At 44.8% G+C, this 26719-nt stretch overlaps 3 protein-coding genes across 4 annotated transcripts in view; 2 read left to right on the forward strand and 1 right to left on the reverse strand.

Moving 5' to 3' along the window:
- LOC143955622 (uncharacterized) overlaps nt 1–26719 on the reverse strand; it is a 280961-nt gene that overhangs the window by 101036 nt on the left and 153206 nt on the right. The window lies entirely within an intron of this gene.
- The window catches only part of LOC143955344 (uncharacterized), a 52713-nt gene that overhangs the window by 15583 nt on the left and 10411 nt on the right, over nt 1–26719 (forward strand). The gene's annotated exons all lie outside the window — the stretch shown is intronic.
- Nucleotides 8994–25758, forward strand: LOC143955848 (uncharacterized). Of its 2 annotated transcripts, none has more exons than XM_077465965.1 (6): nt 8994–9075; nt 15780–15975; nt 24151–24248; nt 24329–24535; nt 24625–24837; nt 24959–25758. In XM_077465965.1, the coding sequence occupies exons 2-6, from the start codon at nt 15942–15944 to the stop codon at nt 25361–25363; spliced, it is 957 nt and encodes a 318-aa protein (XP_077322091.1). In that variant the 5' UTR covers nt 8994–9075; nt 15780–15941; the 3' UTR covers nt 25364–25758. The 2 variants fall into 2 exon arrangements, with proteins under 2 accessions (XP_077322091.1, XP_077322092.1); XM_077465966.1 differs by having other exon boundaries at nt 24929–25059.

Raw genomic sequence — 26719 nt, forward strand, 5'->3', positions numbered from 1 at the left:
AATTTTTCTGACCCTGTTCAACAGGTGCATGTAATTACAATTCATTATATAATATTTCACAGCAGGGCCCATTCCAGTGCTCACCAGGAGTAACTGTGAGGACTTACAGTGTTGTGGCACCAGCACCACCACCACCAAAGGCCCAATTTTTCTACCACTGTTCAACAGTGGCATGTAATTATAATTCTTGATATAATAGTTCACAGCAGGGCGCTCCAGCGCCCACCAAGAGTCACTTTGAGGGCTTACAGTGTTGTGGCAATACCAACACCTTAGGCCCAAATTTCTGCAGAGCATATAGGGCAGGCCCCTACTTTCAAACATCCAACTTACAAACGTCTCCTACTTGCAAACTGAAGGAGACAACGGGAAGTGAGATGAAATATATCCCTAGGAAGGGAAATTCTCTCCTGTAAGAGTTGATATGGGAAAAATGTGTCTCCTCTCCACTTATGCTTTATCACCAATCCTTGTTTCACTAAAAACCCCAAATTTTCGAAAAACATTTGTCATTGGGACAGAAAGTGAGGTGAAATCTTCTGAAGAGGTGCAGAGACAGCAAAAAAAAGTTACAGGGGTGATAACCCTTCCCTATGTTTTCCAAAAAGCTTAAAAAAATTTTTTTGACTGGAGCTACACTTTAAAAATGTACCAGTTCAAAATTACAAACCTTCACAGTCCCTGTCTTATTTGCACCGCCTATATACTGCTGTTCCAGGTACGATATTTAAAGGAATATTTCACTTTTTTTTCACTTTAAGCATCATTAAAATCACTGCTCCTGAAAAAAAGTCAGTTTTTAAAACTTTTTTTGCATTGATACATGTCCCCTGGGGCAGGAGCCGGGTCCCCAAACCCTTTTTAGGACAATAACTTGCATATTAGCCTTTAAAATTAGCACTTTTGATTTCAAACGTTCGAGTCCCGTAGACTTTAACGGGGTTCCAAAGTTCCATCATTGTAGGTAGGTTGGGGGAAGGTTTCCCTGAGCATCGTAGTTTGGCAATTTCCACCATTGAAAAAAGTAAAAAATAGTGTAGCGCTTCTTAAGTGATAAATGTAATCAACATGTGTTAGGAGAATGATCATATAACAAAGATCGTATAAATAATATATATGAGCAAATTAAAGTCCAAGAAATGGGTGTAAGCTTCCGTGATAAAGCTGGCACGAAGATGGTCAGACCGTATCAAAGTAAGAGGCAAATCCTACTAAACGAATATGTCCATGTACATCAGCTTGTCTGGAAAACATTAAGAAAAGTAGATAGATACTTCTTACCAACTATGTTGGACTCACACAGTCGTATAACAGTTGAGTCAGTAAGGCTTGGGGTCTCAATCTGGGACCAAGGAGTAGATCAGGAAGGTCCGTCAACTTGGTGGGGAAACTCCAAAAGACTGTATGCCCAATGATGAGTCTCACCGATGGAACTTCAGAATGGTTTGGAAATCCAGCTCAGATGCGGCCCATTACACACCGATACTCCAAATACCCCAAGATGAAGGGGAAAGTATTTTGGGGGTTTTTAAACCAAAAAAGAAAAAAGGAAGAAAGAGCTCCACATGGTGCGGGTCAGGCGGTAAAAATGATAATTTATTAAAAGTCAAAAGAATTAATACTGACTTAGTGATCACAAAGCGAATAGAAAAACTCACACCAGCATTAGGTACACCGGAATATAATACGTTATCCTCTAATTTAAAAATCTAATTTAAAAAATCATCTAGAGAAAGAGGAAAAAGACCAACGTACCAAAAAACAAAAGAAGTATAATCGCGACGTTAATGATTATAAATCTAACTCTGTCTTCAATTGGCAGAAAAAAATTGCCTCTGAACTAGGTAACAATCCAACATTGGATAATATACAGCCTGAGGCTATGGAGATGGAAAGAAGGTTGATTTATGAACCCCCTCCACCCCAGCCCAGGCCCACGGGTTCTCTTAGAACAAATGACTATGAATTTAGATCTCCTGTCCAAGCACAATACCCTAACCATCAAGGTAAAGGTTCTAAACCCCGAAACAAGGGTAGAGGCAGAAACAATCAGCGTCACGGCCCAGATAGACACCATGGAGATACCAATGGTGGCTATCAATACACTCCCCGTGATTATAGTAGAACCCGACGAGACGATAAATACAGTCACAGGAGGGATGACCATTCACACAGTACTCCTATTCGTACCTATAATCGTTATCTACCTCTTAGGGATGATGATAACTTTGATTTCCAACGCGACCCTCCTCCCTATATGACATATAATGATGAGCCTCCATTCAGACCTCCATATAACCGTAATTATCCACCAGGGCCCCCTTACCATCAGGATTTTCACAGGGATACCCCTATCCGTGGAGGAAACCTAAAACCAAACGAGGCACCAGAGGGGGGAGGCGCATCCAGCACAAAAAGAAAGAGGACACAGTAGGCGCGGGTATATTTAACCTTAGTACAGCAACATTATCAGCGAGTGAAAAACGCATTTTAGATAAGGGCCTTAAATTTGTCCCACCAAGAAAACTTAACAAATTCAATACATTCATTGACGTGCAGAAATTCATTCGGAAGTTACACATTCAGAGACATTTTTTGTCCTCACCTAGCAGTATTAACACGATTCCTGACTCTACATCAGTTAGACATTCCGGATTGAGCAATCCCTCTTTGTTCAACCCAGGTATTCTACCTCCATCGATCAATGTTTTCAAAAACCTTATTTTAAATGATTTGGACAAGTTACCTATTAAAAAGGTACATCAAGACCCCTCTATAGCCCAGGGTCTCAAATCTTTATGTGAAAGAAAAAATCTTATCATCCGCCCTGCAGATAAGGGGGGTGGTTTAGTGGTATTAGACAAAATATGTTACATTAATGAAATGAACAGGTTACTGAATGATGCTACTACCTATAGCCTTTTACCAGGTGATCCTACCTCCAAATATAAAAAAGAACTCACACAGATTATAGACGAAGGCTTCTCTCTGAATATCTTAAACAAAAAAGAGAGGGAATTCATGATTCCACTGGCACCACGCATTCCGACAATATACCAACTCCCCAAGATTCACAAGGATTTGGTGAATCCACCAGGCCGTCCAATTGTTAGTGGTATAGATTCCATTACCTCGCGAATAGGTAAATACATAGACACTTACCTCCAGCCCTTAGTAAGGAACATACCATCTTATTTACAGGATACAGGTGACACAATTCGACTATTAGAGAATATACAATATCATGACGACCTTATCCTAGTCACAGCGGATGTATCTGCGTTGTATACTTCTATTCCACAGGATTTAGGTCTAGGAGCTGTTGAATTATTTCTTTCCAGGGATCCCACACTCCCTGTGATACACAGAAACTTCCTTATGCAATTATTAGAATTTGCCATGTCTCACAATTACTTTTGGTTTCAGGGCACTTCTATACCCAGACCAGAGGGGTTGCCATGGGGGCAAAATATGCTCCCAGCCTGGCCAATCTGTTTATGGCCCAGTGGGAGGAGGATGTCGTCTATGCCCTTGACAGGCCGGAATTGGTGCTGTGGGCCAGGTATATAAACGACATCCTCCTCCTGTGGAGGGGCAGTCGACCATCCTTAGATGCCTTCATGGCAACCCTCAATAGTAATGATCGTGGTATTCAGCTCACCTTCGAGGCCAGCACAACTAACATCCATTTTCTTGACTTAGAAGTCACAGTAGTGCAGAAACGCCTAGTCCTGAGAACTTTTTTTAAGCCAACAGACTGAAACGGATATATTCCCGTTGATAGTTGCCACCATCGTCAATGGCTTAGATCCATTCCACGTGGACAATTCCTCAGGCTTAGGCGTAACTGCACGAATACTAGTGACTTCATCTCCCAATCCTATACCATCCGTAAGAGGTTCCTAGACAAGGGCTATGATCCATGCGCCCTTGATGCCGACATCCAAGCAGCCCTACATACAGATAGGGCTTCCCTTATTCAGAAGAAAGTCAAATCAAGAACAAATGATAAATTCAAATGGTCTTTCTTTACCACCTTCTCTACACAACACACTGAGATAAAGAGAATCATTAATAGGCATTGGAAGGTGTTATCTAGTGACAAAATCCTAGGTGGAATAATTCCTGAGAAAGCCGGAATTATTTATAGGGGAGCCCGATCGATACAAAACGATATCTCCCCCAATGTAATTGACATCCCTAGACCTATACAATTTTTCCCACAGAGTAAGGGATATTTTCCCTGTAGAAAATGCAACGTATGCATACACAACACGTTTGGTAGGGGGAAAAGTGACTCTTTTACATCTACAGCCACCTCACGTAGGTACTTGATGAAACACTTTACCACCTGTACCACCAGGTATATTGTTTATTTGATCACCTGTCCGTGCAATCAACAATATGTTGGCCGCACCATTCGTAACTTCTCAATTAGAGTCAACGAACACCTCAGTAAAATCAAAAAAGGCTGTGACAAGCACACAGTCCCGAGACACTACCTTGAAAAACATAATAGGGACCCCACGGGTACACGCTTCCAAATCATTGATAAATTTGTCCCGAGCTGGAGGGGAGATTCATGCCTACGGGGGGTGTCGCGCCTCGAGACGTTTTGGATTTATGAATTGAGGTGCTACTCCCCCTTTGGCATGAACACAGACTGGGACATTAACAGTTTCATTAACCAGGCCTAATTTATTCAGCCTCAGATCATCACAATCACACCCCACTTTCGCTATGTTCCCCTATTCACATTTTCACTTTTTTTTATCCATTGTCTTGTTTACATATCAATTACGCATCTTTCTATGCTCACGGTACACACTTTATATTGCTCGGGTGCCCCCGTTTCTGCACGTCACTTATTTATTTTCAGTATTGTTCATGTTTATTTCCAATCCCTGTCCCATGTTATAATTCAGACATGTGTGACTACATGGTTATTTTTTATAACCTTTTGTGACCTAGGACAGATGTTTCTTGGGAAATATACATAGACTTATTTTTAAGCCCTAAAGAGCCCTAGGGCCCTTTCTTGCTAGTCGGTGCGTAATTGGAACGCACAGGATTTGATTATTTTATTTATCTTATTTTTCATTTTTGAGACCATTTTCCTATTAACAATTCCCTAAGTGTCAGCTTTGGAGGGGTGTCCAAGTTTCCCCCCCCTCCTTTGTCTTCCCCTTTTGACGTTTTGTTTTTCTAACTTAAGGTGATGAGTTGCGGTTGCCATGGTCACGTTGCAACTTGACGTTCGTTGCGGCGTGACGTGGCTATGTCTCCTCTTCTGCCTGTTCCGGGTATAGCGAGTCTCTTATGGCGCATGACGCGACGCGCCTACATCGTGGTCTACGACGCATGCGCATTGCCGTCACGCCTCCGATCGTCCTGATTGGCTGTTATGCCGCTCGCCACGCTTTGTGGCGGGTGACGTACATCGTGCGGCAAATGGCGCCAAACTCTGACGCCCCTCCCCTTTCCTACACCCGTACTTCCATGCGTGCACCTTTCTTCCTCGTGGACGCACGCCCTTCTCAACCCCTCCCATGTCTGGTCATGTGACGCACATGTTTGGTGATTGGTGGAGGTTTCCCTGTCATACTATACGTCACCACGTTTTTTAGTCACCTGATCGTACTCTCGTACAATAGGATAACATGTAGCATCAGTTACCATGACTATATAGACACATCTTTCGGCTGTATAACGCCAGTAAATCAATAATGAACATCCAACCTGCACAATGACCGATCGCCATCAGATATTACCATCCTGACCTGTTAAGATCCACTGTGACACAATACAAAAGGGAACAAGTCTCTTCAGGTGATGGCTTTACAATACACTTTACATGTTATTATTATTACATGGTTGATTATCCTACATGAGTGTTAGATGCAATCTTACATATGTTCTATCTGTTGATTGGTCCTCCCTGGAGGTTTGAGGAGGTCCAGATTAACATATGTGATCTATCTATGTTTACGGCTGTTTATCCATTTTTCACTGTTACCAAATTCAACTTAACTGCTCTTATCAGTAGTAAGGTCATATTCTGCACGATATTTGTATTTGTTTACTATGTTTGAACATGTTTACCCTGATTTGATTAGACTGTTTATCTTATTTGTAAGGGGTTGTCTGAGATACGAGTTCCCGCCCCCTTATAGGTGGAACCGTTTTCAGACACCCTATATATTTGTTAGCAATGTGGTGGGTCCCAACATGCCCCTGTCGAAGACATATGTGTCGAAACGCGTCGGGCTAGCTGTTGGCACCCCACATTGCTTTTATTTTCATTTTTATTCTATTCGCTTTGTGATCACTAAGTCAGTATTAATTCTTTTGACTTTTAATAAATTATCATTTTTACCGCCTGACCCGCACCATGTGGAGCTCTTTCTTCCTTTTTTCTTTTTTGGTTTAAAAACCCCCAAAATACTTTCCCCTTCATCTTGGGGTATTTGGAGTATCGGTGTGTAATGGGCCGCATCTGAGCTGGATTTCCAAACCATTCTGAAGTTCCATCGGTGAGACTCATCATTGGGCATACAGTCTTTTGGAGTTTCCCCACCAAGTTGACGGACCTTCCTGATCTACTCCTTGGTCCCAGATTGAGACCCCAAGCCTTACTGACTCAACTGTTATACGACTGTGTGAGTCCAACATAGTTGGTAAGAAGTATCTATCTACTTTTCTTAATGTTTTCCAGACAAGCTGATGTACATGGACATATTCGTTTAGTAGGATTTGCCTCTTACTTTGATACGGTCTGACCATCTTCGTGCCAGCTTTATCACGGAAGCTTACACCCATTTCTTGGACTTTAATTTGCTCATATATATTATTTATACGATCTTTGTTATATGATTATTCTCCTAACACATGTTGATTACATTTATCACTTAAGAAGCGCTACACTATTTTTTACTTTTTGCTTGTTCAACTTTGTTTGTTTAAGTGTTGGCTGCTGTGTTTTTTGTATACACTTGATTCTAGCGCAGTGTTTTTTCCCCCTATTTTTTCTAATTTCCACCATTGGCCATGTCTGTAAAATATCTAATCCTCATATTTGCCGAGACTCTGACACCAGATTGGTAATATCATAGATTTCCATAACCAAGAATGAGATGAAGAAGGATCCATATCATGTCCAATCATGTAGCAGATTTCTGGTCCCACTCACAGCTTTACTGTCAGATCTAAGGGATCCACCAATGTTCTCCAGGCAGTACAATACGGGGCCAAAGTTATTTTTTTCCTGAATGACAATGGGAGAAGGACCCCTTATATCAGAGGTCAGTGTAGTCTTCCCTTACATTGGTGACCAATGGGGGAAGGACGCCTTATATCAGTGGTCAGTGTAGTGGTCCCTTACGTTGGTGACCAATGGGAGAAGGACGCCTTATATCAGTGGTCAGTGTAGTGGTCCCTTACATTGGTGACCAATGGGAGAAGGACGCCTTATATCAGTGGTCAGTGTAGTGGTCCCTTACATTGGTGACCAATGGGGGAAGGACGCCTTATATCAGTGGTCAGTGTAGTGGTCCCTTACATTGGTGACCAATGGGAGAAGGACGCCTTATATCAGTGGTCAGTGTAGTGGTCCCTTACGTTGGTGACCAATGGGAGAAGGAACCCTTTATATTCGTGGTCAGTAGGAGAAGGACATTCTTACATTGTCATCACTGGGAAGACCGCCCCACTTAATGTTCATTGATGTCACTGGGAGACAGAAATTTTTCATTGCTCCAGGAACCCCTAGAACCCTTTGAAGGAAGGAACCCTGGCTAAGGAAGGCTGGACTAGACAGTAATATATTTCTCTCCCCCTTGGTGTGAGTTGAGATGACCCCATCTATAAGGATATACAGTACATGAGCCGGTCCATATGTTTTGACAAAGAGGAAAGCCAATCATAGAATGATTTCATTTTAAATAAAAGATAATATGACTAAGATTTTTTAACATCTTAAAGTTACAAAATGTTAGTCATTTTATAATTTATTTAAAAAAAATATTGTTCTATGTGTGTGCACTGTGCAAGGCGCCGGACTAATGGATGTCTATTTTTTGACAAGCATGTGATCAGAGCCTGAGGCTCTAATTGGCTTGTTTTAAATGGTACTCGGGGCACAGAGCTCTCCGCCCCGAACCCTCCTACTTTGGCTTTTAGTGAATCAATAATCGCCATCGCGTCACATCCAGTTTACATTTACTCAACCCGGCCAATCAGAAGGCCGAAGATTTGGAACTCGGAAAGTTAACACGGAAGCCACGGAGGAGAGCCGTATCAGGGGAGCTGTGACCGTGGCGAGTGTGGATCTGGAGGGGTTTGTTTGCTCCCCCCCCCCCCCCAAAATTATTATTTTTTTTTTCAAAATTGTTGATTTTTTTTTGCTTATTTAGTAAAAAAATAACACCCCCAGTGATGATTAAAAACCACCAAAAGAAAGCTCTATTCGTGGGAACAGAATGATAAAAATGTCATATGAGTACAGTGTTACATGGCCACGCAATTGTCATTCAAAATGTGACAGCGCTGAAAGCTGAAAATTGTCCTGGGCAGGAACGGGGTGAAATTGCCCGGTAGGCAAGGGGTTAATGTTGCTAGCCGTTTGAGTATCCCAAATCCCCGAGTTCTACAAGCAATTCATTACAAAAGACAAACCCCTAGACTGTTTATTGGAACCGCAGTGAGTGGACTGTTGGCGGGACTCAGTACTGTTTGAAAAAGAACCAGTTATCATCAGTGGCTCCTGCGGGGGGAGCACTACACATCTATAAGGATATACAGTACATACACACACAGCACAAGGTCATGTTCACACATTTACGAGAAGTTTCTCTGAGGCTGCAGTTCCTCTGAGCTCCACAAGGTGGTGATCTCACTTCTACCCAGACAGGAAGTCTCTATGGAAGACAGGACGTGATGTCAGCTAAAGACAGGACGTGATGTCAGCTAAAGACAGGAAGTGATGTCACCTAAGACAGGAAGTGATGTCAGCTAAAGCCAGGAAGCTCCTTGTAATACGAGGTAGAGGTGACTTGGCTGAATTTGGCAGCAGAGGAGGTAATAAGATCTTATCTTCTATTTACACCCAGTAACCCCCCCCCCCGTCATGTTCCGTCCTCTTCCTCCATAGTCACTGTGACGTCTTTTATCTCCAGCAGATGAGGATACACACATATATTATTATGATACAGGATTTATATAGTGCCAACAGTTTACACATTGCTTTACAACATGAGGGCAGACAGTACCATAGCTCCCAACTGTCCCTGATTTGGAACAATGTCCCTCTGTCCCAAATGTCGGGAGGTATGCAGTACAATTACAATACAATATAATGAGTACCCGGGTGCTGTGAGTAGACACGTGCGGTTAGTTTCATCCCGAATTAATATTCGGACACATTTTTCATTATTCCGAGATTCTGATATATCCGAATGCGAATACCTGAATTACAATATAAACAAATTTTCCCGAATGCTCCGAATAACGTAACCAAATACGGACTGAAATTCTAATCTAATTTTACATCGAACTCCAGTCGAATTCTATCTACACGTATTGCTGAAATCAATGACGGCGTGCGTTATTAGGAGGACCATTTGGAAATGATGCTGTTTTTGTTAATTTAACGAGTCATTTGATGAAGATTTTTCTTTTGTTTGTTCACTTTGCTGCATTCGAATCGAAAACAATATAAAATTTTCGGTTTGAGCAATTCGAAAGCTTACTGATTTTGATTGTTTCGAATCGGAAAAAAAAAAATTGGTAAATTAGAAGAAAATGCCGAATACGAATCGATCCAATCAACCGAATTTAACGAAAACAAATTAAATAGATTAACGAATCAAAACGAAACCAAACAAAACGAGTTTTTTCATCATGCACATATCTAGCTGTGAGTGCCCGGGTGCCGCGAGTGCCCGTGCATTGTGAGTGCACTAGGAGTAGAGAGCTGGGAATTGGGTAGGTTACAAATAGTTATGCCCTGTACACACGGAAAATGTGCGATCGGAGCTCGTTGTCGGAAATTCCGATCGTGTGCGGGCTCCATCTGACTTTTTCCATCTGATTTTTCCGACACACACAATGTTTGAGATCTGGATATAAAATTTTCCGACCACAAAATCCGATCGTTTGAATTCCGATCGCGTGTAGACAATTCTGACGCAAACAAAGTGCCACGCGTGCTCAGAATAAATTACGAGACGAAAGCTATTGGCTACTGGCTATTGAACTTCCTCTTTATAGTCCCGTCGTACGTGTTCTACGTCACCTCGTTCTTGACGATCGGAATTTCCGACAACTTTGTGCCACTGTGTGTATGCAAGACAAGGTTGAGCCAAAAAATCTGACGGATTTTGTTTGTCGGAATGTCCGATCGTGTGTACAGGGCATTAGTCTTACTCAATATCCCCAATAGAATAGAGCAGTGATGGCGAACCTTGGCACCCCAGATGTTTTGGAACTACATTTCCCATGATGCTCCACTACACTGCAGAGTGCATGAGTATCATGGGAAATGTAGTTCCAAAACATCTGGGGTGCCAAGGTTCGCCATCACTGGAATAGAGGGTAAAATGTCCAACAGGACTGGTGATGCCACTCAGTGCACATCCTGCACAATGTATGGGTTCTTTGATGAGCCGATCGAGGGGACATCCTGCTGTGGGAGATGTGAGCGAGCTGTTTCTCTGGAAGCCCAGATCCTGGATCTGGCGAATCAAGTAGCAACACTGAGAAGCATTAGCAACCTGGAGAGGAGTTTGGGCATTAACCAGTAGGTGCTGGCGGGGTCCAGCCTAGAGGAGGTTGGAGAGATGGAAGCACAGGAACCAGAGGTAGGTAGCTGGGTGAAAGAAAGGAGGAGGGGTAGAGGAAAGAGTGTTAGGGAGGCCAGTCCTGAGTTGGTACACCCCAACAAATATGCCAAGTTGCATGATGATGAGGATATAATCTCAGGGGTGGCAGTGCTAGAGCAGGTGCCCTTCCCTAGCTGCCAGGGGAGTGAGGGTCCAGTACGGAGGAGAGTGGTGATACAGGTAAGGCCAATCAAGTGCTGGTAGTGGGAGACTCAATTAATAGGAGGACAGATAGGACAATCTGTCAGGAAGACCGGGGTTGCAGAAGAAGTGTGGTGTTTACCGGGCACTCGGGTTCGGCACATCGCGGATCAGGTGGGCAGATTATTGGGAGGGGATGGGGAGGACCCAGCGGTCATAATACATGTTGGCACCAATGACCAAGTGACAGGAAGGTGGAGAGTCCTAAAAAAGTGATTTCAGGGACTAGATTGAGGAAAAGGACCTCCAAGGTGGTTTTCTCTGAAATGCTACCTGTACCTCGAGCCACACCAGAGAGGCAGCAGGAGCCTAGGGAACTGAAGACGTGGCCGAGGAACTGGTGCAGGAAGGAGGGATTTGGGTTCCTGCAGGACCGGGCTGACTTCTCAGTCGGTTACCGGCTCTTTAGTAAGGACGGGCTTCACCTTAATGGGGTTGGTACAGCTCTATTGGGAAGTAAGATGGCCACAAAGCTGGAGGGGCTTTTAAACTAGGTGTTGAGGGTAGGATCAGAGAAAGTGATAGCCGACATAGAGCTGGGGACAGAGGGTGATAGGAGAGTCAGCAGTAGTAATGGGAGTGAAAATACAACCATAAGAAGTAATCACGGGGTAAGGGAGTGGGCAATTCAAATTCAAAAACAAAGCCAGGAGAAAGAAAGGGGTGGAAACAATAGGCACTCAAACAACAATAAGAGGAGTATACACAAATGCTAGGAGTCTAGCTAACAAAATAGTGGATCTGGAGCTGCCATTACTCGAGGAGGACTTGGACTTTGTGGGAAAAACTGAAACTTGGTTTGACAGCTCACACGATTGGCTGGCCAATATACAGGGGTATCCCTTGTATCGGAAGGACAGGGAAGGTAGAAGAGGGGGAGGGGTGTCTCTATATGTCAAAAGTGATATAAGGGTGCTAGAGAGGAGCGACGTTATGTATGGGTAGAACATCGAAGGGAGGAAGTGAGTGGGAAATGAATAGTGGGGGTATGCTATAGGCCACCCAACATGAAGAAGGAGGAGGATCTGGAATGACTATCTCAGAAAGAAATGGCATTTTTTTTTATGTTGGCGCAGGGTTCCCCATAAAATCCATACCAGACCTGACAGGATTTTTTTTTTGGGGGGGGGGCCCTTTTTTATTTCATTTGGGTGCAGGGTTCCCTTTAGCCACTTCAATACATTGTATTATATATACTACACTGACTGTACTATATACTCTGGACTGTATTATATATACTATACTGACTGCACTATATACTCTGGGCTGTATTATATATACACTATACTGACTGCACTATATACTCTGGACTGTATTATATATACTATACTGACTGCACTATATACTCTGGACTGTATTATATATACACTATACTGACTGCACTATATACTCTGGACTGTATTATATATACTATACTGACTGCACTATATACTCTGGACTGTATTATATATACTATACTGACTGCACTATATACTCTGGACTGTATTATATATACACTATACTGACTGCACTATATACTCTGGACTGTATTATATATACACTATACTGACTGCACTATATACTCTGGACTGTATTATATATACTATACTGACTGCACTATATACTCTGGACTGTATTATATATACACTATACTGACTGCACTATATACTCTGGACTGTATTATATATACACTATACTGACTGCACTATATACTCTGGACTGTATTATATATACTATACTGACTGCACTATATACTCTGGACTGTATTATATATACACTATACCGACTGCACTATATACTCTGGACTGTATTATATATACTATACTGACTGCACTATATACTCTGGACTGTATTATATATACACTATACTGACTGCACTATATACTCTGGACTGTATTATATATACACTATACTGACTGCACTATATACTCTGGACTGTATTATATATACACTATACTGACTGCACTATATACTCTGGACTGTATTATATATATACTATACTGACTGCACTATATACTCTGGACTGTATTATATATACTATACTGACTGCACTATGTACTCTGGACTGTATTATATATACTATACTGACTGCACTATGTACTCTAGACTGTATTATATATACTACTGGGACTGAACTATGCAAAATTGTAATATAAAAAACAAAAAAAAAACAAATCCTGCGAGCCTTATGCCCTGTACACACGGTCAGACATTCCGACCACAAAATCCGTCGGATTTTTTCCAACGGATTTTGGCCGAAACTTGTGTTGCGCACACACACACACACACGGTCGCACAACGTTGTCGGAAAATCCGATCGTTCTGAACGAGGTGATGTCAAACAGGTACGTCGGGACTATAAATGGGCCAGTAGCCAATAGCTTTTGTATCTTTTAAGTTTATTCTGAGCATGCGTGGCACTTTGTCCGTCGGGAATTGTCTACACACGATCGGAAATTTTATGCGATCGGATTTTGTCGCCGGAAAATTTTAGATCCTGCTCTCAAACTTTGTGCGTCGGAAAATCCGACAGAAAAAGTCAGATGGAGCCCACACATGGTTGGATTTTCAGACAACGTGATCCAATCGGACTTTTTTCATTGGAATTTCCGACCGTGTGTACGGGGCATTAAAAAGCCCCCTCCTAACTATATGCCACTATCAAGCTACGAAAATGAAAAACAAGTCTCATACATATATGCATAATAAAATAAGATAAGGTCCGATCTTGTCGGAAAATCCGATCGTGTGCGGGCTCTATCGGACTTTTTCCGTCGGAAATTCCGGGATCTCAAATTTTCCGACAAAAAAAAAAATCAGATCGGACTTTTTCCGATCGTTTTGTAGAGGATTCCGATCGGACAAAGTGCCACGCATGCTCAGATTGAATTACGAGACCAAAGCTATTGGCTACTAGCCTCAACGTAGTCCCATCGTATGCAACGAACGTCATCACGTTCCGAATGATCGGATTTTCCGACAACTTTGTCTGACCGTGTGTATGCAACACCAGTTTCGGACAAAATACGTCGGAAAAAAAAATCTGATGGATTTTGTGGTCGGAATGTCCGACCGCGTGTGTACAGGGCATTAGTCAAATCACGCATATGAACCATTATGGGTTTCTCAGCTGTTTCCCTGGTTCAGAAGTTTCCTCGTAGTATCGTAGTATTCCATGTAGTATTCAAAAAGTGCATGAAAAAGGAAAAAAAAAAGCTGATCACAGGGACACTTGTATGGTTTATGCACTTGCACTTCTTTATTTAGTTTTATTATATTTTATTTATGCATTTTTGCTATCACATTTTTATGCATTTTTGCTATGCATTAAGGACTTTTTGCCAGTTATTATTTTGTTTGTTCCCTTGAATAGTATTTGTGTATTATGTATATGGTGGCACCACGTAATTCTAAGGGGTCTATATAATTTTATTGAGTTTTCTCTGGGTTAGGGTTAGGGGTTAGGGTTGCGGGTTAGGGTTAGGGTTAGGGTTTCCCCTAGAAGAACAAGGTTAGGACTCAGGGATTAGAATAGGGACCTCCCCCAAAGGTCAGGAGGCGTGTCCCCAGAGGTCAAAGGTCAAGTGTCGGGCTGACCCACCCCCAGCAAAGTGTTCCGCCTACCCCAACTAAGTCGGGGCATGAAAAAGTCGGGGCTTGAACAAGTCGGGGTAAGTGCACTTTATATCCATTATTTGTTTGCCACACATTGCACTTGCACTTTATACCAGTTGAGTGTTTACTACTTATGCACTTTACTATTCTCCTGTGGATCTATAATTATAGATTAAGGACACGGATTATTAAGTATAGAACCAGTCTAGCGCAGCACATATCTATCCCAGAGTTCAGAGTAGTCGATATCCGAAACCGAGGTCATCAATGAGGGAATCCAAACAGCAGAGAAGGGCAGACAAACGGAGAGCTTGGAGCAGGTGTTACAAATGCAGTATCGCAAGCATGAGACTGCGGGCTTGGCTGGCTTAAATCGGGTTTGGTCTCCACCCCGAGACTGACCACATCACTCACCTTGCAGGTGGGACAGACAGACAAAAAGAGTGCATGACAGCCAAAATCAGGATGCTGGAATGAGGAGCGCAACACACTCCTGACAAATGGATTATACTACTTTTATTAGTGGGGGGGGGGGGTTATTTAGGGAGGATTAGAAATATGTATGTCTTTATTTTATAAGATTTAAATTAGAAAAAAGAGGGAAAAATGCAATTTGTAGTAAATATCTGGAATTTTTTTTCCCATAATGATCCCCAGTCTCAGATATTCATCCTAAAAAGTCTCCGGAGAACACGGAGATCGCAGGAATATGATGTGTCCTGGCAAAGCCCAAAGAAAAAGTTCATGTTTCAGTTTAGGAGAGGAGGGACGCACCCGATAGAAATGATTCTGTGTACAGAAACCTCACACAGCACCTCCCACAGCTCATCCTCCCGATGTCCCTCCAATCATAGTTAAAGAATCCTATGACATCACACTGACCTCACAGCTCCTCCTCCTAGTATCCCTCTATCCGACTCTTTTTTCTGATGCTCTTAGGATGTGGGCCGGCCCCTGACCTCCTCACTTTCAAATTAGGGCTGTTGGACCTCCATTGTATGTAATATCAGAAACCTCAACATGAAGTGGGGTTTAAATAAAGAGACCTGACCAGTGAGGTGAGGAGGATTCTGGGAATGTCATTTGATTTTTACTATTTGTCTTCAGATCTAGAGTTTTCCTCCTGTGAAGTCTGGAGATCACATGACCATCACATTGCCTCCACCTCCCTCCCTGATAGAATAGAGAAATACAAAGAAGATTCTAGAAGTCACCAGAGAGATCATCGAGCTGCTGACAGGAGAGGTGAGCGGAGCCGGGAAGGACGTCATGATGGACAATCAGCCGCCCCTCACATCACCGGGTAAGAGGAGACTTTATTGTAAAGGAGAGAGCAGTACGGAGGCTCCACCTAGATCCCCCATCATCTGATAAACACATAGAAACAATGTATTCAGTCAGTGTGTGTGTTTCCTACAGATGGATCCAGTAATGGATCAGGGGACACAGAGCCATAGTAATTACTATGTGGGTTATATATCGGACTGACAGGTGCTGGACACTGGCACACCCCTAAGGCATGTACTTCCCCCATATAACCCTTCCCAATATTGGGAGTCCTTAGTTTTTTCGCCAGTGTCTAAGGTGTTGGTCACAAGTAAAGATGTGCTGTGCTGAACTCCGCGGGTAGTAATCCTTGATGAGAGCTGGCCACCCTGACCGCATCCGTTCTGATGTCTTTTTCATGGGCTAAATGAATGGTACCCGGGCCTCGTATCCAAAGAAACAAGGCTTTGCTTGCGAACGCTTCTCTTTGAGAGCTGGGCCCTGGGATCCAGTACTTTTTGGGAGTAAGGCCATAAAGTTTTTACTGGCAGGGTGCTGTCGCAGGTCCAGGATTGTGGGATAACTTGAGAGTTCCCCGGTTCCTTTAAGGTCTCGGAGCCTACCGTGAATTTTTTAAAAGGCAGACTGCGGTTGCTCGGCGGAGGATTTACCACTCCCCCCCCCCCCCCACGCCATGCTGCAGGCGCCGCTCACGTGGGAAAATGCTCTCCTTTGAAAAAGGAAAAGGGGGGCCATATTCTGCGTGGGGGCGTGGCAAAGGGACCAGGAACTCTTCTAAGGGGTCAATGGTTACACAACAAAACTAAAAACCCTTCCAAAAGAATGTCATCCTCCCCTGAGAGGGATACGGCTAGTCAGATTGAGCCGTCAGGGGAAACTGTGCTTGCAGTCGCACAAGACGTTTCAGCCCCTGAGTATGTCACACGAGAGGTTTGGTCTTCTACCATTCCCAATTTGAAAAAGAAGCTTGATTCTATTTTATCCCTCCAGAGGGGGGGGGTTAAACGTAGCAGATCCCCATCTAATGCTCAGGACCCTCTTATTGAGGTGCAGGAGGCTGGGGATCAGGCAGATCTTCCCAAAGATTTAGGAAGATACTGGTTTATCCTCTTCTGAGGATCCTAATATAGGAGTAACACCACAAGACAGGTTGCTTGTGCACTCCCTTGCTAAGTTGGTTCATTCAACTTTTTTGCTGCCTCTTGATGATCCCACCTCTAAGTTAGGATCATTAAAACCTCCTCCCTCCTCCGTCTGGGGATGCCTTTCCTATTCATGCATGGCTAAGGAAGCTTATGTATGCTGAATGGGAACATCCGGATAAGCAATATTATCCGCCTAAGAGATTCTCTAAACTGTATCCTATGGAAGAAGATTTCTATAAGAAATGGGGAGGGGGGGGGGGGTGGTTCCATCGGTTGACGCTATGAAAGATGTGGCCATTCAGATCTCACGGCTTATGCTTGGACTAGTGCATTCTCGCAGAATTCTTTGGCTGAAGAGTTGGTCAGCCGAAGCGCCATTAAAAAAGCTCCTAGCCAGTTTCCCTTTTCATGGTGAACGGCTATTTTGGAGATGATTTGGATAAATACCTACAAAAGATTTCTAATGGCAAAAGCTCTCTTTTACTAGTAAAAAAGAAATTCAGACATTTCTCCTTTAAGCGGGCTTCTTCTCCTGTGCCAGGGGCATCAGCCTCTAGGCAGTCTCGACAGCCTCAATCGTCAGGTTCAAGAGGAAAACCCCAAGGGCAGCACCAGGGTCAGAAGAGATCTTGGGGCAGAAAGCCCACAAAACAGAGTGCTAAAGCCTCCTTATGAAGGGGCACCCCGCCGCTCGTTCGGGTGGGGGGGGGAGGAAGGCTCCTGCAACGCTCAAGAATCTGGCAGGAGCAATGTCAAGACAGATAGGTGGCTTCTGCTGTTTCTCTAGGTTAAAAACTAGAGTTCCCAGTTTTTCCGTCTCCTCGGTTTCTAACATCAAATGTTCCCAAGGATCCAGAGAAGAGGAAGGCTCTCCTTCTAGCACTGGATCATCTACTATCCAAATCAGTGATATCAGAAGTTCCCTTATGCCGCGTACACACTATCAGACTATCCGGCGGACTTAGTCTGGCGGACAAACCGTCGGACCTGCCCACACACAACCGGACTTTTGCAGCGGACTAGGTCTGTCGGACTATGGCGGGAGTCCGCCGTACTTTTGAAAATGAACGGACTTGCCCACACACGGAGGAAAGTCCGTTCATTTTGATCGCGGCTCCAGGTAGCCGGAACTAGCGAAGGAACTCAATGTCGCCGCCTTTGGTGGCGAGATTGACACGTCGCTGGCACCGTCACCTGGTATGGACTTAAAGGGGAAGCTCTACGCCAAAAAAACGGCGTGGGGGTCCCCCCCCAAGGCCCAAATAAGACCCTTATCCGAGCACGCAACCCAGACGGTCAGGAAAGGGGGTGGGGTTGAGCGAGCGCCCCCTTCCATCCTGAGCCATACCAGGCCGCATGCCCTCAACATGGGGGGGTGCTTTGGGGAAGGGGGGGCCGCAGGGCCCCCCCACCCCAAAGCACCTTGTCCCCATGTTGATGAGGACAAGGGCCTCTTCCTGACAACCCTGGCCGTTGGTTGTCGGGGTCTGCGGGCGGGGTGCTTATCGGAATCCGGGAGCCCCCTTTAATAAGGGGGCCCCAGATACCGCCCCCCCACCCTATGTAAATGAGTATGGGGTACAGTGTACCCCTACCCATTCACCTGGTGGAAAAAATGTAAATAAAACCCAACACAAGGTTTTAAAATAATTTATCGCACAGCTCCGGGGGTTTTCTTCCGACTTCGGGGGTCTTGTCCCCCTCTTTGGGGGTCTTGTCCCCCTCTTCGGTTCTTCTTGCCGGGCCTCCGCTTCTTCCTTTAGCTCTTTTACTAGCGGTGGCCTGGTCTTCTGTCGCCGCCTCTGCCTCTTCTTCCGACTTCGGGGGTCTTGTCCCCCTCTTCGGTTTTTCTTGCCGGGCCTCCACCTTCTTCCTTTAGCTCTTTTACTAGAGGTGGCCCGGTCTTCTGTCGCCGCCGCCTCTTCTTAAGACTTCGGGAGTCTTGTCCCCCTCTTCGGTTCTTCTTGCCGGGCCTCCGCTTCTTTCTTTAGCTCTTTTACTAGAGGTGGCCTTGTCTTCTGTCGCCGCCTCCGCCTCTTCTTCCGACTTCGGGGGTCTTGTCCCCCTCTTCGGTTCTTCTTGCCGGGCCTCCGCCAGCTCTTTTACTGGCGGTGGCCCGGTCTTCTGTCGCCACATGGGCAGATTGTCCGGCGGACTCTGCTCCGCCGGATAGTCTGATCGTGTGTACGCGGCATAAGAGGAATAAGGCAAAGGTTTGTATTCAAACCTCTTTACGGTTCCAAAGCCAAACGGGGAAATAAGACCTATTCTAGATCTCAGAGATCTGAATCGGCACTTGAACATCCGATCCTTTGGCATGGAGTCAATCCGGTCAGTTGTAGCCATCCTCCAAGGAGGGCAATTTTATGGCTTCTATCGATATCAAGGATGCATATCTCCACGTGCCAATATTTCCCGCTCACCAGAAGTTTATGCGCTTCGAGGTAGAAAATCATCATTTTCAGTTTGTGGCCCTGCCATTCGGTCTAGCCACAGCACCACGGGGGTGTTCTCAAAAATTCCGGTGCCTCCTTTAGCCAGATTAAGGGCTCAGGGCATAGCGGTCCTAGCCTACTTAGACGATCTACTTTTAATAGATCATTCAGTTTCAGGGCTAAACCACAGTCTGGTTACAACGGTAAGCTACCTGGAATCTCTAGACTGGATTCTCAACCTAGAAAAATCCTCCTTAAAGCCATCAAGGAGAGTACAGTACCTGGGTCTGATCATAGATACCAGGCAGAAAAAGGTATTTCTACCCCAGAAAAGAATCAGTTCCATTTAAGAACTAATTCAACTCATCAAGGCAAAGAAAAAGCCTTCCATTGGGTTGTGCATGAGACTATTGGGAAAAATGGTGGCCTCCTTCGTTTCATTCAAGATTGCTACAAAGCGCAACCCTGTCAGCCTGGAACAAGAAGGTTCAGGCCTTAGATTCATCTGGCTCCCGACGTACGTCAGAGGCTAAATTGGTGGTTGATATCCAGCAACCTTCAAAAGGGAAAATTGTTTCTACCAGTCTCTTGCAAAGTGGTGACTACGGATGCCAGTTTTCTAGGCTGGGGAGCAGTCCTGGAAGAGGATTCTGTCCAAGGGAAGTGGTCCAAGTTGGAAAGGACCTTGCCTATCAACATTTTGCAGATTCGGGCAGTTCCTCCTGGCTCTAAAGGCCTGGACGGTCAGACTGAGGGACTGTCCTGTCAGGATTTGAAGAGACCATTCACCCAGAATTAATCGTTGGCAAACCAAGACCTTCTGGGCCACCAGAATCACCTCCTTTCGTTCCTGCGAAGCAGCAGAACTGGAGGAAACGCATAGATCAGAGAAAACGTATCCCATGGGAAGACTAATGCGTTTTCCGCCTGCTAGCGAATCCTTTGTTCTCGACACAAAATTGTGAACCTTGTTGCTGAATCTGGACGCAAACAGGTCTACGTCCGGAGTACCCCATCTCTGACATATCGCTAGGAAGATGTCAGGGTGAAGAGACCATTCTCTCAGAAATAATCGTTGGCGACTCAAGTAGTCCGCCTGCCAATTCTCTATCCCGGGAATGAATATTGCCGATAGGCAGGGGACGTTGTGTTCTGCCCAAGACTGAACATGATTCACCTCTTTTTGGGCTGCACGACTCCTCATGCCCCCCTGGTGATTGATGTAAGCCACAGCCGTGGCATTGTCAGACTGAATCCTGACAGGACAGTCCCTCAGTCTGACTGTCCAGGCCTTTAGAGCCAGACGAACTGCCCGAGTCTCCAAAATGTTGATAGGCAAGGTCCTTTCCAAATTGGACCACTTCCCCTGGACAGAATCCTCTTCCAGGACTGCTCCCCAGCCTAGAAGACTGGCATCCCTAGTCACCACTTTCCAAGAGACTGGTAGAAATGATTTTCCCTTTTGAAGGTTGCTGGATATCAACCACCAATTTAGCCTCGTACTTCGGGAGCCAGAGGAATTGGAAAATCTAAGGCCTGAACCTTCTTGTTCCAGGCTGACAGGATTGCGCTTTGTAGCAATCTTGAATGAAACGAAGGAGGCCACCATTTTTCCCAACAGTCTCATGCACAACCCAATGGAAGGCTTTTTTGTCTGACAATGCCACGGCTGTGGCTAACATCAATCACCAGAGGGGCACGAGGAGTCGTGCAGCCCAAAAAGAGGTGAATCATGTTCTGTCTTGGACAGAACACAACGTCCCCTGCCTATCGGCAATATTCATTCCCGGGATAGAGAATTGGCAGGCGGACTACTTGAGTCGCCAACGATTATTTATGAGAGAATGGTCTCTTCACCCTGACATCTTCCTAGCGATATGTCAGAGATGGGGTACTCCGGACGTAGACCTGTTCGCGTCCAGATTCAACAACAAGGTCCACAACTTTGTGTCGAGAACAAAGGATCCGCTAGCAGGCGGAAAATGCATTAGTCTTCCCATGGGATCAGTTTTCTCTGATCTATGCGTTTCCTCCAGTTCTGCTGCTTCGCAGGATCAAGCAGGAACGAAAGGAGGTGATTCTGGTGGCCCAGAAGGTCTTGGTTTGCCGAGATCATAAAGATGGCAGTAGGAGTTCCTTGGACGTTACGGCCAGACCTTCTCGCGCAAGGTTCGGTATTCCATCCTACCTTACAGTCGCTAAATTTAACGGTCTGACTATTGAGACCCACATTCTAAAGGATTGTGGGTTGTCTCCTTCCGTAATATCTACCTTGACTAATTCCAGGAAGCCGGCTTCCAGGGTCATTTACTATAGAGTCTGGAAGGCATATGTTTCCTGGTGCGGATCCAGGGGTTGGCACCCCAGGAAGTATGTCACAGGTAGAATCCTTGATTTCCTGCAAATAGGATTAGAAATTAAGCTGGCCTTGAATACTATCAAGGGCCAGATCTCGGCCTTGTCCATATTTTTTCAACGGCCTTTAGCTTCTCACTCTTTAGTGCTTTGTTCGGGGGGTAACCCGGATCAATCCCCATATCAAGGCACCTCTAAATCCTTGGGATTTGAAATTGGTCTTGTCGGCTTTGCAGAAACAGACTTTTGAACCTTTACAAGAAATTCCCTTGGTTCTTTTGACCAGAAAGATAGTCTTTCTGGTTGCCATTTCTTCTGATAGAAGACTATCAGAACTAGCGTCTCTCTCTTGTAAAGAGCCATATCTGATCATGCATAAGGATAAGGTGGTGTTACGCCCTCTTCCTGAATCCCTGCCAAAGGTGGTGACGGGTTTTCACTTAAACCAAAGATATCGTTCTTCCTTCTTTCTTCCCAGAGCCTCAATCTAGGGAAGAGAAGGCACTACATTGCATAAGGATGAGGTGGTGTTACGCCCTCTTCCTGAATCCCTGCCAAAGGTGGTGAGAGGTTTTCACTTAAACCAAAGATATAGTTCTTCCTTCTTTCTTCCCAGAGCCTCAATCTAGGGAAGAGAAGGCACTACATTGCATAAGGATAAGGTGGTGTTACGCCCTCTTCCTGAATCCCTGCCAAAGGTGGTGACAGGTTTTCACTTAAACCAAAGATATCGTTCTTCCTTCTTTCTTCCCAGAGCCTCAATCTAGGGAAGAGAAGGCACTACATTGCATAAGGATAAGGTGGTGTTACGCCCTCTTCCTGAATCCCTGCCAAAGGTGGTGACAGGTTTTCACTTAAACCAAAGATATCGTTCTTCCTTCTTTCTTCCCAGAGCCTCAATCTAGGGAAGAGAAGGCACTACATTGCATAAGGATAAGGTGGTGTTACGCCCTCTTCCTGAATCCCTGCCAAAGGTGGTGACAGGTTTTCACTTAAGCCAAAGATATCGTTCTTCCTTCTTTCTTCCCAGAGCCTCAATCTAGGGAAGAGAAGGCACTACATTGCATAAGGATAAGGTGGTGTTACGCCCTCTTCCTGAATCCCTGCCAAAGGTGGTGACAGGTTTTCACTTAAACCAAAGATATCGTTCTTCCTTCTTTCTTCCCAGAGCCTCAATCTAGGGAAGAGAAGGCACTACATTGCATAAGGATAAGGTGGTGTTACGCCCTCTTCCTGAATCCCTGCCAAAGGTGGTGACAGGTTTTCACTTAAGCCAAAGATATCGTTCTTCCTTCTTTCTTCCCAGAGCCTCAATCTAGGGAAGAGAAGGCACTACATAGCATAAGGATAAGGTGGTGCTACGCCCTCTTCCTGAATCCCTGCCAAAGGTGGTGACAGGTTTTCACTTAAGCCAAAGATATCGTTCTTCCTTCTTTCTTCCCAGAGCCTCAATCTAGGGAAGAGAAGGCACTACATTCCCTTGATGTAGTGATCAGAGTGTATTTAAAGGCGACCGCTCAGGTTCGTAAAACATATGTTTTATTCAGATGGTCCAAAGAGAGGACAGGCAGCGTCAAGATCCACTATTTCCAAGTGGATTCGTCAAGTCATTATTCAGGCTTATGGTCTAAAGAAGAAAATTCCTCCTTTTCATGTTAAGAGCACACTCAGCCAGGGCGATTAGTGCCTCTTGGGCGGTGCATCATCAGGCCTCTGTGGCTCAGATCTGTAAGGCCGCGACTTGGTCTTTGGTTCAGACATTTACCAAATCAATATTAAAGGTCATGAGGATATTGCCTTAGACGCAGTGTACTGCAGGCTGTAGTATGAGTCCTCTGGCCTCCTGTCTTCTGTTGTGTCTCCCTCCCTTCAGTTGGCATTGCTCCGAGACATCCTACATAGTAACTACTATGGCTCTGTGTCCCCTGATGTATGAAAAGAAAACAGGATTTTTAAAACAGCTTACCTGTAAAATCCTTTCCTTTGATGTACATCAGGGGACACAGAGGTCCCTTCTTGTTATACACTTGTATTGCTTGGCTACAAAACTGATGACTCCCAGTAATGGGAGGGGTTATATGGGGGAAGTACACGCCTTAGGGGCGTGCCAGTGTCCAGCACCTGACGGTCCGATATATAACCCATATAGTAATTACTATGGCTCTGTGTCCCCTGATGTACATCAGAGAAAAAGGATTTTACAGGTAAGCTGTTTTAATAATCCTATTTTTCAGTCAGTGTGTGTGTTTCCTGCAGGCGGATTCTGTGATGAGAGCCCACCAGAGAGATGTCCCCGTCCTCTGTATTCCCGGGATTCCACACAGGAAGGTCACACCATCCCCCACCATCATCAGGTAGGTGAGGAACAATTATTGGTACTTATGATTTATACACAGCATGTTTGTTACAATAAATGTGTTGTTATATCTTTCAGAGTGGAAACCTCGGGGATGATAATATTGATGTTAAAGAAGAGTATAAAGAGGAGGATGAGGAGTATGGAGTGATGGAGGATTTTTCAGAAGGACACAAGGATATGATGGAGCCACCAAATACCAGGAACCCACCAGAGAGATGTCCCCGTCCTCTGTATTCCCGGGATTCCACACAGGAAGGTCACACCATCCCCCACCATCATCAGGTAGATGAGGAACAATCACTGATAGTATCATTAGGATCTGTACATTATCTGCATTGTTACCATTGATGTCATTTTTATTATATATTCAGAGTGGAAACCTGAGAGATCCTAAAGTTGAGATTAAAGAAGAGATAAAAGAGGAGGATGATGAGGATGGGGTGATGGAGGAAGAACACAAAGATCTGTACCAGGACACCATGGAGGAGTCATCCAGATACAGAAACCCACCAGAGAGATGTCCCCGTCCTCTGTATTCCCGGGATTCCACACAGGAAGGTCACACCATCCCTCAATATTGCAAGGTTGGTGGGACAGAGATTATAAAACAGACTCATGGAGACGATGTGTGGATTTTCTATGTGATGTCACAATTATAAATCTTCTATCTTACAGATGATATTCTCTCTCATTTTCTTGGTTTAGAGTGGAGATCCAATGGATATAGAATTTGAGGTGAAATCAGAAGAAGAAGAGAGGTATGTGAGGGATGATCAGCAGTCTATGGAGGAGGATGGAATAACGGGGACATTTATAGAGGAGGACACTCCTACAGAGATCAGCACAGGTGGGTCATTAACACTAAATACATTCCCTCCACCCATACTGCTCACTGATTGGTCCAGAGTAGGGCGGGGGCTGGGTGATAACCCAATGATGGTGAATGCAACATCCGAAGAAAGGAGATTACTCGTTCTACTCCCCTGTGCATGGGACGTACACCAGGATAGATTACTGGTTGGTGGAACACCAGCTATTGGAGGAAGTGGTAGATACAGACATCGGAATCAGGACCCTTTCAGACCATGCACCCACAAATATGAGAATTAATATTCCAGAGGTGAATAAATCCTCGTTTACTTGGAAACTTAATAAAGAATTATTAGATGTAGAAGGAGAGGAAATAATAAGAAAGGAGTTGGAATTTTTTTTTTTGCCTCAAATGGGAAGGGTGAGACGGCGGAGAACATACTATGGGAGGCCCATAAGCCCTTTGTACACACGGTCGGAGATTCAGTCGGAATGTGTCCTATCGGACCGGTTTGTCGGATAATCCGACTGTGTGTGGTATGCATCGGACTGTTGCCGTCGGAATATCCGTCGGACCCAATTTTCCAACTTGTTGGAAATATTTTCCGACAAACTGGTCCGATAGGACATACTCCGATCATGTGTAGAGAATTCCGATCGGACAAAGTGCCACGCATGCTCAGATCAAATTCCTACATCAAAGCTATTGGCTACTAGCTTAAACGTAGTCCCGTCGTAACGAAATTACGTCATCACGTTCTGAAAGATCGGATTTTTCGACAACTTTGTCCGAGCTGTGTGTATGCAACAGTTTCGGACAAGATCCGACGGATTTGGTTGTCGAAATCTCCGAACGTGTGTACAGGGGCTAAGACTTACATAAGAGGAATATATATTTCCCTTGGGGCAAAAAGAAAAAGAGAAAGGAATAACAAGGTTAGAATAGAATAGGTTAGAATTAAAACAGAGAACAGAGAAACAGAACGGACAAGGACAGATACAGGAGATACAACGGGATTTAGCTACTAAAAAAGTAGAGCTAGAGGAAATAATGGAGCAAGAAGAGAGGAGAGAATATTATAAGATAGCGAAAGAGCGATATATGTGGGGTAACAAGAACAGTAAGAGTTTAGCGAGGATATTGAGTAAAAAGAAAACAAAAAACTTAATTGAGAAAATACTACCGTGTTTCCCCGATAGTAAGACACCCCCGATTGTAAGACGTATCGGGAGTTTCAGAGGGGTCGGCTAATATAAGCCGTACCCCGAAAGTAAGACATATGTCTTACTTTCGGGGAAACACGGGGGTATTGCCGCCTCCAGTGGCGTACTAAGAGTGGGGCGGGGGGTGCGGGCCGCACCGGGTGCCACACCCTGGGGGGGTGCCAGGCCAGCGCCCTCCCCCTCCGACTGAAGAGACAGCGCCGTTCTGATCAGTCTCGGGCAGCGGCTGTCACTCACAGCCGAGCAGAGTGAAGCCGCCTCCCCCTCCTCTTGTATGGCTACACAGTGCTGTCCATGAAGGAGAAGGAGGGGGAGGCGGCTTCACTGAAGCCGCCTCCCCCTCCTCCTCCTCCTCCATACACAGCACTGTGTAGCCATACAAGAGGAGGGGGAGCCGCTGCCCGAGACTGATCAGAACGGCGCGACGCAACC

The sequence above is a fragment of the Lithobates pipiens genome, unplaced genomic scaffold (assembly GCF_037356315.1).
Source record: "Lithobates pipiens isolate NorthernLeopardFrog02 unplaced genomic scaffold, aLitPip1_a1.2 Scaffold_35, whole genome shotgun sequence".
Lineage (NCBI taxonomy): Eukaryota > Metazoa > Chordata > Amphibia > Anura > Ranidae > Lithobates > Lithobates pipiens.

Excerpts from the sequence above, each read along its gene's own strand:
- LOC143955848 (XM_077465965.1), top strand. The coding sequence starts at position 15,942 with ATGATGGACAATCAGCCGCCCCTCACATCACCGG. Across the intron at positions 24,249-24,328 it reads CCATCCCCCACCATCATCAG|AGTGGAAACCTCGGGGATGA; the intron begins GTAGGTGAGGAA and ends TATATCTTTCAG. Across the intron at positions 24,838-24,958 it reads CCATCCCTCAATATTGCAAG|AGTGGAGATCCAATGGATAT; the intron begins GTTGGTGGGACA and ends TTCTTGGTTTAG.